We start from the raw sequence: 12,523 nt of genomic DNA, 5'->3' as shown, positions 1-12,523 counted from the left end.
TGCAATAAGAAGTTCGCACAATTTGACTAGATAAAGATATGTGAAATGAAATCGTCATGTTTTTAGCATTCATGCAAACTATTGGAACAAAGTACAGAGTGGTAATGCACGGGAGAGCTAGCTAGCTTTAACAAAGCAGTTTTTGCACCATTATGTATAATATGATGACCATTACACAATTATGCTAGGGCCTTATGCAAATGTGTCGGTAGCCTATCTTGTAGCTGATCTTGTCCTTTTGCCTCCATCAAACAGTCCATAAGCGACTGGTGCATCTATTGCACCGGTTCGGTTGATGCATAGGATATGTTCTTACACTCTTTCCCGATTGAGAAGAATTGAGAGTTGTTGCGGAAAGTGCACGTATCCTGAAAGATAAGAGTGTTTCTATGGCACCTAGCTAAATAGTTGCGGTCCATGGTAGATGTATTGCAAGATAGGAATAGGGAGAAGGGAATAGGTGCCATTTTTTGGTCTTGCTAACTAATGGAAGCACTCGTTGTTATAGTGTAATATGGTAGAAGCGTATGCGCCTTAGTCAAGGATGACACCACATATTTCATGTATTGTACGCAAGAACCGACTGTCAGGGAGTAGCTATTCACGATGGTCTCCGAACTCAGGCACACTGACCATCTATATTTACTAGTGACTCTGTGGGCTATCTAGCATGCTCGTCGAATGATGACCAATGAAGATATTTTTCAAAGTCCACTCCCAACTAAGTGCTTCGTCGATCAGTTATAGCTGATTTGGAGGTTACTAGAAGGCAAAAGAATGTTGCTCCTAAAGTACACACCGCCGGACCCGAGCACCCATGGGGTGGATCACCCCACTCATGGAAAGGGCTAAGCATAATGTTGATGCTGGTGAGGCAAAGAACAACATCTTTGGATTGGTGGTGGCATGTGATTGTAGTGGAGCATACTTGGGGTCCCTCGTCACTTCTCGTTCAGGGGGTGACTGACCTAGAGATCCTGAAGTCGATGGTGTGACGAGAAGCTCTGGCTCTCACGACAGATTTGGGGTTACATAAAATCACAACCACGACTAACTGTTTAGAGGTGGGGATGAAATTGAAGACTGTTGATATGAACTACTATGTTCACGTAATTCTTGTGATTAGGAAGCGGGCAAAAAATTCAGGAGATTTCATTTATTCATGAGGACGGAGCTTTAAAAATGGAAGCTCACATGATAATACGCTCCGTCCTCCGGTTGCAGGTTGGTCGCCGTGTCTGCTGACAGAATTATCCGTTGGGCTTTCTATACTTTACAACATCTTGAGTTAATAAAGTTCCAACATTCCGCTGAAAAAGTGAACCTGATCCACAATTCAGACTCCAGATTTCCATTTTAAATAGAGTTAAGATGTATTAGTCACTTCAGAAACACGAGGAAGAAAAGAACATAATTGCAATGTCATTAGCCTTTGATTATCTAAGAATAAAAACTACATTATCTACACTAGAAGGGCCATTTTAGTTAACAATATTCCCCTAATGAGATCGCAGAGAGTCACTTAGGAAAGGAGTATGTGTTATAATGGTGCAAATCAAACATCTGGAGAAGTCCTGCAATATGAAATATACGCTTAGTAACCAAAGAACGAAAGAATCATCGTGACTTTATTCGTTTCTTCTTGGCGGCATCAAATGTGTGTTTATTTACCCACGAGTACACTCCTACGCATTATTCACTGTTCTAAGGTGGCATAGGCAGATCTACTGCGGAGATCATGCCCCACCGGTCAATTTGCAAAAATATAACCATACCTTTCACACATGCCACCTAATATTTGGGTGAAATAGGCAAGGAAATGAGAAATAAACACCACTCAGCTCAGATTTATTTTGGATGTTTTCTTATACATCTTCTACTATCTACTACTACTTATGAAAGCGCGAGTTTGGTGAATCCAAATGATCTGAGCGATCCAACCATCTATACCCAACGTCTCACGTTGCTTCAATGATGTATTCATCACATCATCAATAATTTGGAAATGCGTTAATTGCATTAATTGAAATTGGAAACAACATTAGTTGCACTGAAAGCAATTAATCTTGGAATCAACATCAGTTGTAGTTAATCTAGGAAATAATATTACCGTCAAACTGGTCGTGCCTTGCATGTATACGATTACTTTTTTTCTTGAAGCTCATGAGCACGATTACTAACACTCCTTCAAGTAAGACACATGGGCACATTTCTACAATAAAATTTCAAGACCTTTAAAACCTTTAAATGTATATGGCATATGGCTCTCAGATTTGTCAAGGTCCACATTCAATTTTTTTTCCTCACCCTAACCTCAGCATCGATCAGTCACCAAAATATATTCTTCGTAATCTAGAAAAGTTATAGGAAAGCTTCATTTGGTCCTTATCCTTGGTCGGCATTTGTACTTACCAGTCTCCAAAATGAAATCTTATCATGTTCTCGGTATAAAGATCATTCTACATATTTTTCAAGAACACCACATTCTACATTTTTCATGAGTGGGATCCATAATGATCCAAGGTTCCCTTTGTTCATTCTTCTACGGTGTATTTGTAAGAGTCTATCATTACAATGATCAAACTGATCAATTCTCTGCAGTGAATCAGCTAGTAGTAAAAACTAATTTAACAGGACCATCTTTCATATAATGAACATGCACAGAAACCAACCCTAAACCACATTATCCATGCAAGCAATGCGGGCATACACCTACACACTCACTTACCTTGTCAATCACAATGCATCCCGCACGTCGCCTAGCTCACGACGGTGCCCACGCTGAGGCGAAAACAACGTTGTGCCCCTTCCACGTGAGCATGAGGTCGTCGTCCTCCCGCTTCATCCCCCACCCGGCCGCGTGCTCGTTCAACATTGTCCTTATCTCCCCGGCCGCCTCCTCGCCGAACGCCACCGCCCGGAACCCCGCGCCGCGCATCCTTTGCCCCCACCTCGCCCGGTCCTCCTGCCGCTCCACCCTGTCCACCCCTTCCTGCGCCAGAACGTTCTCCACCTTCCACCCGACCTCCGCCTCGTACCACCGCCGCTGCTCGCTCCCCTTGGGCAGGAAGGTGTCCACGGCGTCGTACGGGATCCACAGGAAGTTGAACGCCGCCCGGAGCCTCCCCACCACGTCCCCCGCCGTGAAGTCGGCATCCTCTTCGGCCACGACGACCAGCGTTGGGTCGAGGGTTCGGATGGACTTGAGGAGCATGGTCCGGAGCGAGACCGACTGTGTCAGGCTCACCGACCCGGCCGTCTCGTCGGGCACGGTGTGCAGCAGCATGTGGCAGTTGACGATGAGCGCCTCGGTGCCGTCCGAGACCAGCTGCTGCACCCGGAGCTGGTCGACTAAGGAAGTCAAGGCGTCGGCCGGCGAGGTGGGCACCATCCGGAAGTCCATTGTCACGTTGCGGGATCGCGCGAAGTTGACAAGCTTCGCGCCGAGCTCGTCGTAGGACATGTCGAGCGCCGGCGGTGGCCCGCTGCACCCGACATCAGCGACGGTGAGCCGGAGTATCGGGGGCCCCTCGGCGCGGCTGGCGAGCATGTCGATGAGGGTCGGCATCTGCATGCAGTGCGTCGTGCTGAGGTCGACGACGTGCACGACGGAGAAGCCCTCCACGGCCTCAAGGATGGCGTGGTTGGCGGCCATGTAGCCGAACCGGTGCCACGGCGTGAGGTCGACGAAGCTAGCGAGCTCGACGGCCGTGAAGCGGTGCACGTGGAGCGCGGCCGACTCGACCGCGGCGGCCACGGCCGCGGTCACCGCCTTGCAGGCCCCCGTCCTGGAAGCGCGCGCGACGAGCGCGCAGAGGAACGCCGCGGTGAGCCGCTGGTTGGAGTCCCCGTCGGCGGGGGCGATGTTGTTGAGCACCCAGAGGATCTGCTGCGTGAGCGTGGCGTCGTTGGCCTCGATGGCGTTGGCGCAGTGCACCAGAAGCTGCTCCATGCAGCCGGCGCTGTTGAGGTTCCCCAGGGAGATCTTGGAGGAGGGCGGCAGCGTCGGGAACAAGCTCCCGGCAGCCGGCCACGGGCGTGCCCTCGGCGCGCCGACGTCAAGGAAGAGCCCTAGCCCTAGCCCGTGGTGCCCATTAGGGTAGAGAGGCGGTGCAGTCACTGCAGCATGGGTGAACTGCATCATGTAGGGGGGTCGCGAGGTGGGTGGAATGGAAGGCAACAAATTTGCGGCGCTGCGGCGATGATTAGAAAAGAGCAAAGAGGCAGAGCTAGTACACGTCCAGCAGTTTGAGGAGCGGATTTGGTGCTTGTACAAGGCATATATAGAGGGCTGTGCACTCGCTCGCCCGAATCGGAGATACAACCTACAGCTACATACACGTGCTTTCCCTATGCCAATAGAACTTTGGGAACGCGTATCAAAGGGGAAACCGAGGGAGACGGAGAATGGAGAGAGCTTGATTGATTCATCAAGTACGTACGTACAGGGAATATTTCAGTCGAGGGATTTGTATTTAGCTAGCTGGCTAGAAACCATCTGGAGCTGGAAGAAAGGGCAGGGAAATTAAAATCTGTGTTCCATGTATGTACCATGAAACAGGATCGAGATCTAACAGCACTATTTTATGCAACTAGCTAGAAGGAATCGACAGGGTGATTAATAAGCACATGTACGTAGTACATGCATGCTTGATATCGATCGACTAGCTAGCAGCTCCGCTGGTATTTGAATCCAAGAGTGAAAGCTGGGGGGAATTGTGCTTGTGGGTCTGTAGTAGTAACTTGTAAGCTGGAGGAGAAACAGGTGCGCGAGAGATCGAGAAGAAGGGGAGGGGAAAGCAGGAGGAAGGTTTACCGGTCACAACTCAAGGTCCATAATTGTAGACGGAATTTTGTGGTCGTTTGTTGGATTGTTGTGGATGGGCACAGCCTTATAGAGTGCTATTAGTCTACTGCAATTATCAGGATAGCACCATGTTACAATAGTTTAATAGTACTAGCTTAGGTAGTACTCCCTTCGTTCAAAAATGCGAGTATAAGACATACTCCCTCCGGTCTTTTTTACTCTGCATATTAGAATTCTCTGAAGTCAAACTTCACAAAGTTTGACCGTATTTATATGAAAAAATATCAACATTTGCCATGCTAAAGTTATACAATATGAAACTTTAAGTCATGACACATCTATTGATATTGATTTCAGATTGTGAATGTTGATACTTTTTTCTATAAAGTTGATCAAACTTTACGAGGCTTGACTTCAGTCAAATCTTATATGCGAACTAAAAAGGACCGAAGGGAGTATATCTTTGAATCTGATATATATATATATATATATATATATATATATATATATATATATATAAGCACGTTTTAGTCTGTTTGTTGGCTCATTCATTCCGTATATAATCTATATTAAAATATTCAAAACATCTAATATTTATGAAGGGAGGAAGGGAGGAAGTACTTTCTCCGTTTTTATTTACTCTGTATATTAAGTTTGACTGAAGTTAAACTTCATAAAGTTTGACCATGTTTATAAAAAAATTATGAATATTTACAATAACAAATCTATATGATATGAAAGTATATTCAATAATGAATCAAACATTATTGATTTGTTATTGTATATGTTAGTACTTCGGTCTATAAACTTTATCAAAGTTAATAAGGTTTGACTTTGACCAAAACTAATATGCGAAGTAAATAAAAACGGAGGGAGTAGTGTTGTCACCTGGTAAATATCACGTACTCCCTCCGTCCAAAATTACTTGTCGCAGAAATAAATAAAAACAAATGTATCTAGAACTAAAATACATATCGATACATCAATTTCTCTGACAAGCATTTCGGGACAGAGTGAGTACTTTGACAATTACCTACTAACAAAATAGGAAATTATCAAATAATATTAGAGCAACTCCAATGGGGCGACCCATTTCGTCCGCCGCAGTCTGTTTGGGTCGACGCGGACAAAAGAGGAGGCCCAACACACTCACCCAAACCCAAATCAAGTCCGCTAATTTGCGCCCCAAATGTGTCGGCGCGGACGAACAGACGCCACACTCGCCTTCTCGGTGGCCGTCGCATCCCCACCTAAAGAACGTCCAACTGCCCGTGGCCTTCCTGGTCAGTTTAATTTATGATCTTGGCCCACGCGCCAGCGACGGCGGTCACCCTTTTTTAAGCCGACCATGCGGCGGGGCCGTCATCATCCACTTCCAGCTAGCCCCCGTCCCCATCTAGCCACATTCTGCTCCTCCGTCGCCGGCAAATCCTAGCCACCCCAGCGCAACCAGATGGGGTTCTTCTCCGGCGCCGACAGCAGCAAGGCCAAGGGCAAGGCCCCCGCCATTCTTTTTCCCTTGGAGTTTCTCCCGCCTTTACCGGCGCCAGCTCGCTGGCCGAGGCAGCGCGTCAACGTGCCAGTGCACCAGGCGGAGTGGCACTGAGGACGCCGCCGCCGTCTAGGGCAGCGTGCCGCCTCGTAGTTTAGTTTGTTTTTAATTTTCATTAATGCAAATGTGGACGCATGGACTTTCGCCAGCCTTCGTGGGTGGCTTTAATGTTTAATTAATGTTGTTTTTATTTTAAAAATGCATGTATTCTTTTTTTTCTCTTGCCGTCAAAATGAATCGGGCCAACGTTGGGTGCATGCACCGACCCAAACACGAAAGCGAATGTTTGTGTCCGCTTGACCGACTCAAACAAACAAAAAACGAATAAAATCAGTGTCAGTTTAGGTCGGCTGTTGAAGTTGCTCTATGGCGAGAGGGCGGAGAGCGCGCGCTCACGGGCCATGGCATGATGAAATGATTTCGTCAGTTTGGAACCAGGTCCCGCATGGGACGAGGCAGCGCTAGTAATTACAGGGTCCATTCTATTTAATATTCCCATTGTTTACGAGCAGAAAGCGACTCTTTGTTTGGATTTAAACTTACACGTCCAAGCTTGGCAAAACAATCCGACCAAATAATTCTGTAGGCCAGGATGCCACTGATATTTTTGTTTTCAGAGACAGGATGCTACTGATATGTGTAGACCCAACCGCACTGATTTTTTAAAAAGAATTTTTTTCAGTTCCCCAACGGCACTGATATTTGACAGTTGTGTCTTCATGTATAGTTCCACTCTAAGTATCCCGTCAGTTTCCCCGAAAAAAAAGTATTCGTTTAGTTCTTGTGAGGATATATACGATGACACTAAGAGCATTTTCAGCTGTTCAGCCTCCCAGGACGTCAAAAAAGAGCGGTCTGGGGACGAACCGGTGCTAGATCGGCCCCTGGGGGCGACGTAGCTCCCAGCCACGCCCTTAGACGCCCCTCAATCCGCGGCAAATTCAAACGTAGTCATTCCCGCTCATAAAATAGACGCCACAAATCCGGCGATCATGCGGCCACAGTTCCGCGATCGAATGAAAAGTTCGGCGTTCAAAACGAAAGGGCGCGCGTGCAGGGCATCAGACGATGAGGTCGATCTCCGGTGTAGGCGGAGTCGGCGTGCGCGGGCTTGGCGGGCTCGGAGCTTATTTTGTGTTGGGCGACGTCGGCGTGGCTTCTGTGCTGGGCGGCGTCGGCGTGGCTTCTGTGTTGCGGGGAGTCGTAGAGGCATCATCGCTCGGGCTTGGCGGCGGCGTGGGCGTGGGAGTTGGCGGCGCCGTCGACGGCAGCTGGTTCAGGATGAGACCACGCTCCGCCAAGTACCATGCCTTGACCGCCTCATCATTGCTCTGGAGCATGTCCGCCCCGCCCAGCAGGAAAGCCAGGTCGGTGTTCCTCTTCTTCGCGGCGACGTTGGTCCGGAGTAGGTCGAGCTTGACGGCGCTGCTCGTCATCAATGCCGACCACCACGCCTCGGTCTTCTCTTCACGCAGGACGGCCCGGGCCTGTGCGTCGGCGAGGCAATGCTCGATGGACTCCTGCACCCGCGCGGTAGCCGCGTCGACGTGTTTCACCTTCTTGGCCCCTTTGTTGCCGTCCGGCCGCCCCTCTGACATGCCCGGCGTCGGCGCGTCCGGCTTGTAGGTTTTCTTGGCCTTGTCGAGGGTGCGCCGGACTTTCGCCCACTTCTCGCACTTGTCAATGCGCTTGTAAACGTGGAGGTACTTGAACTCTTGGTCGCGGTTGCCTAGGCGATACAAGGCGAACATGCGCGCCAGCTGCGCGGAGGAACAAATAGTTGGCGGGCACGCATGGCGAATAGAAGCGGGAGACCGGCATGCCGTACCTGATCCTCGACGTTGGCGCCACTCTCCGGGTGAGCGGCGATCTCCTCGACGATCCCATGCCATTTGTTGCACGCCGCCTGGATGAGCCCCCCATGGTTCATCATTGCCTTCGCCCCGCGCTGCATGTAGACGCTTTTAAAGTAGGGGTCGACGAGCTTGCGCTCGTCGAATCGGCCTTGATGCGCTCCCAGTACGTCTCGATGCTCTGGTTCGTGTCGGTGGTCGGGTCGAGGCAGATGACTTTCCACGCTTCGGCGAGGCATTCCTGTTCCTTGGACGTCCACTTAATGCGTGGCTCACCGGTCCTGGCCGCCCCCTTCTTCTTCTTGCGCCTCCTCGTCGGAACAGTCGCCGGCTCCTCCTCCTCCTCCTCGTGCTCCTCCGGCTCCTCCTCGCCGTACTCGAGCTCGCCGTCCATGTCGCTGCTGAGGTCCACCGTGTCGTCCTGGGTAGCGAACCCGGGGGATGCGACGGCCGCGGGCGAGCCTGCCGCGATGATGCCGTCCATGTCGGTGTTGGTCTCGTCGGTGTCGCCGAGGTGCGACGTGGAAGCTTGTGAGAAGGGCAACGCGCCACGGCGGAGAGGGGGCGTCGGGGAGCACGCGTAAGCCGGCGGCGAGTAGTTGTATGAAGGGTACTGCACGCCGGCGAAGGCGGGTGAGGGCGTGTGCTGGGTCGGGTGTCCATGGAGGAAGGTGACGTTGGGGTTGAACCCGCCGTGCGTGTCCCCGTCGGCGTAGCCCGGCGACGGCGTGCATCCCCATAGTTGCGGCGACGACGAGAAACCGGACAGAGAGCTGGCGCTTTGCTGGCTCCAAGGTACGTACTGGGCGTGGCCGCCTGGTGGATTCATCATCCCCAAGCGAGTCGCCTCGGCCTCGCTTGGTCCGCCGCAGCAGCAGCGGCACGTGCCGCGTTGTCACGGGCCTTCTTGGTTGTTGCCCTGTTCCGCCGGTCGGCGGTGACAGCCTCCCGTCGCTGAACTTCCGCCCTCCACTCGGCGCTTGTCATGCCCGGTGGCTTGGACGGCGGCGCCCTCGGCTTTCTTTGCTTTGGTTGGGTGACGGAGGCGGTCGTGGTGGTTGCAGCACGGGGGATCACGTACTTCTTCGGCGGCATGGCGACGGCTGGGAGGCGAGCGGGAGGGAGATTGACGGGAGGAAAGGAGAGCATGGGAGGGAAGTAGGGGGCGAGGGCGGGAAGAAACGGCAGGAAGAGGCTCTCGACTCGCCGATAGAGCGGCTCCACACCCCTTTTCGCTTGTGCCGGCGCTCCTAGACGCGCCCCAGCGCGCCGGGTTCGGCCTGGGTCCGCCGACACCAGTTTCGACCCGAGCCAGTGAAAAAGGGACTCCTGAGGGTGCGACTGGGCCGAATTTTAGGCGCCGGCGTGGCAAAAACACCTGGAAAAAGCCTGTTAGAGCCGCGGCTGGAGATGCTCTAAACACATGAGGAAGAGGAAACTGTGCAGATGCGTCACCCCTCACATAACTTTGTTTATACTCAGCTTGTTAGGCCGAGAGCACCGGCATGTCCAGATTTACACCAAACACCCAGAACTTCTCCTTCATAAGAATTCCTCTTAGACAACCTATAGTGGGAGTAACTTCAATGGTAACAAAATGTCAAACTCAGCAAATTTGCTTAGGCTGGTCGTAATGGTAATATCATAGCTAGTATCACACATGCCAACTAGATAATTTTGATGTAATGCCATAAAATTAAATGAAAAAAGAGCGTTGAGTATCATATCATGATACCGTATCTAATAAATGTTATGCTAATATGTGTCAAACATGACAATAAATAAAGTACTACATGATACTAATATATGATACTAGGGAGGTAGTATGATATGCATGATACCCCCATTACAACCAGCCTTATGTGGCAATGATTTAATAAGAAGAGAGATGAATTGAGTAACATCACACATACCAAAACAAGATGAGTCTACAAGCTTAGAAATTAAGTGTTGAACGACATTATGTTACTCCTTACTATGAAGATAGTAATATACACTAGTAACATATATATATATATATACATATACATATATATATATATATACATATACATATATATATATATACATATACATACATACATATATATATATATATGTGTGTGTGTGTGTGTTACTCCCCGCTGTAAGTAGTCTTATGTAAACAAGTTTTTATCATTTATGTCACTGATTGGGTCCCACTACTCGGTTTTGCCACTAAGAATTTCAACTGCTAAAAAATGCCATCGCTTCATTAGAAACATGCTAAAAAATGCCACTAGACACCATTATTATGATCTCAAATCTTTTTTCTCATATTATAATGACATAAATACCTATGAATCAACATGCGAGCTCTTTCTCTATCTCACTATAATAAAGTGTGGTGCCCACTTGTTCCCAACAGTGTTCTTTTTCTTCCTTTAAAATTATTCGTTTGGTTACTCCTGACAAGTGGGGCCACACTTATCATTGTGAGATAGAGCGAACTGACATGTGGGTCTAGACTTACTTTTGTCATATAACATGGTCAATGGGTTTGACGTGAAAATAACAATGTCTAATGTCATTTTTGAGCAAACATCTAATGGAATTATGACATTTTTGAGCAAGCATCTCACGAATTGATGGCATTTTTGAGTAGCTGTAATTTCTAATGACAAAACTGAGTAGTGTGATATAACTAGTGTCATAAATGATAAAAACCCGTTGTAAACAGGTCCTGAAAGAACTGAAGATTCGGACAATGCCACGAGTTTTGCAGTTTCTTTTGGGACCACCTGTACATCAGGATACCCTTCATCTTCAACCTCCGAACAACGCATTGTTCATCTCAACCCCTACGCGCGATTTACTACAGCCGCAGCGCGAGAGCCCCGTCCCCTGTCTCGCCTCCGGTGAGCTCCTGCCCAAGCCCTCACCCGGAGATGCCGCGGTAGGCTGCAACGTCCCGGCCTCCTGCGATGCGCAGTGCAGCAGCCACTGTACATGCAGAGTGTTGTGTGAGGGTACGCACGGCTGCATGATGCATGCACACGTACGTACGTACCCCTATGTTGCAACTGTACATATCTTACTATTCCAGACGTCACGCACGCACGGTGTCTACGTGACCCGTCAGCGCGCCACGCACGATCCCGTGAGGCGGCGTGACCCAATCAAACGTCCGCGCAGTAAAGGATGGCTCATGGCTGGTACGCGCACAAGCACGTACGCCGACGGCGCGCCCGCGCGACGCGCTGGTCCCGACTCCCGGCGGCGTCCCAGCCACATGCGCGCGCGCGATCGGCAGTACCATACGGGCGTCCGAGTGTTCTCCCCAGTTATTGCCCCCCGATCCCGCGCGTGCCGCCCGGCGGTCCACCAACACGCACCGCTGCACGGAAGTGTTCAATGAAGCAGCAGCAGCAGCAGCAGTACTCGATACGCCCCGACCCCGCACGATGAATCAATGGGGGCATGCAGATCCGCATGCATCCGCGTGATCGGCTAGCGGTAGTAACCAATCGCCCATGGTTCCTCGTGACACCGCCTGCATTGCATGTGCATGGGGTCGACGAGCAGATGTCATTGCGATAGGGTTAGTTACTGATCCATGTCATGCAGAAAGGATCTGGGGACCACGTGGCAGTTCCATTTTGTAGGTTATCCTTCGCTGGCTGGCGGCCGCGCCTGAGCTTTATTGAGCCCGTTGTTTCCCTCTTTTTGGAATCGATCGATGGGGCACGGGCACATGAAATGCAGTGAACTGTAAACAACATTTGATTGCTTTGCGGATTATTGGGTCCAGCAGCCTTGAATTGGACCAGGGAATCGAAACTATGCATGTGTAGGATCCCCTTTTTTATTTTTTTTAAAGGAATGATCCAGGTACAAAGGCTAGGCAAAAATTCCTAGTGTCACCTCTATTACATTGGGCCACATGTAAGAGCATCTCAACAGCAGACAAAAAACATAGCGATTGATAAAAAAGTTTTTTCTGTTTTGGGGCCAAAAATTATCTCCAACAGCAGACCGAAACCTACATGGCAACCAAAAGAAAAATGTTATGGCCTAAAGTTTATATGGGTCTCCCCAAGCTTAACCCCCCCTCCCCCCCCCCCCAAAAAAAAAAGAAACAAAAAAGCAGCCACGGGAACGCCAATTGCCACCCTTGCAATTACCCCGTCGCAGTCGTCGCCTCTCCCGCCTTCGCCGCACCGGAATTGGTCCACCGACTGATGATGACACATACCTAGGGTAGGGCCATAGGCCTGACCTAGACACCCTACCCAAGGACACTGCCCTAGAGTCAAAGACAAAGATCTACAGAAGATACCGACTGAAATCACC

At 49.8% G+C, this 12,523-nt stretch overlaps 1 protein-coding gene across 1 annotated transcript; it reads right to left on the bottom strand.

Annotated features, from left to right (window-relative positions):
* Positions 1 to 2,085: 2,085 nt before the first annotated feature.
* LOC125541302 (scarecrow-like protein 32) lies at positions 2,086 to 4,850 on the bottom strand. Its single transcript, XM_048704748.1, has one exon. It carries the CDS (start codon positions 4,142 to 4,144, stop codon positions 2,765 to 2,767), a length of 1,380 nt encoding a protein of 459 aa, XP_048560705.1. The 5' UTR covers positions 4,145 to 4,850; the 3' UTR covers positions 2,086 to 2,764.
* Positions 4,851 to 12,523: the final 7,673 nt, after the last annotated feature.

This window comes from Triticum urartu, chromosome 2 (genome assembly GCF_003073215.2).
Source record: "Triticum urartu cultivar G1812 chromosome 2, Tu2.1, whole genome shotgun sequence".
NCBI classification, from domain to species: domain Eukaryota; kingdom Viridiplantae; phylum Streptophyta; class Magnoliopsida; order Poales; family Poaceae; genus Triticum; species Triticum urartu.
This window is presented reverse-complemented; position numbering and strand designations above follow the sequence as displayed.

Excerpts from the sequence above, each read along its gene's own strand:
- LOC125541302 (XM_048704748.1), bottom strand. The coding sequence starts at position 4,144 with ATGATGCAGTTCACCCATGCTGCAGTGACTGCACCGCCTCTCTACCCT.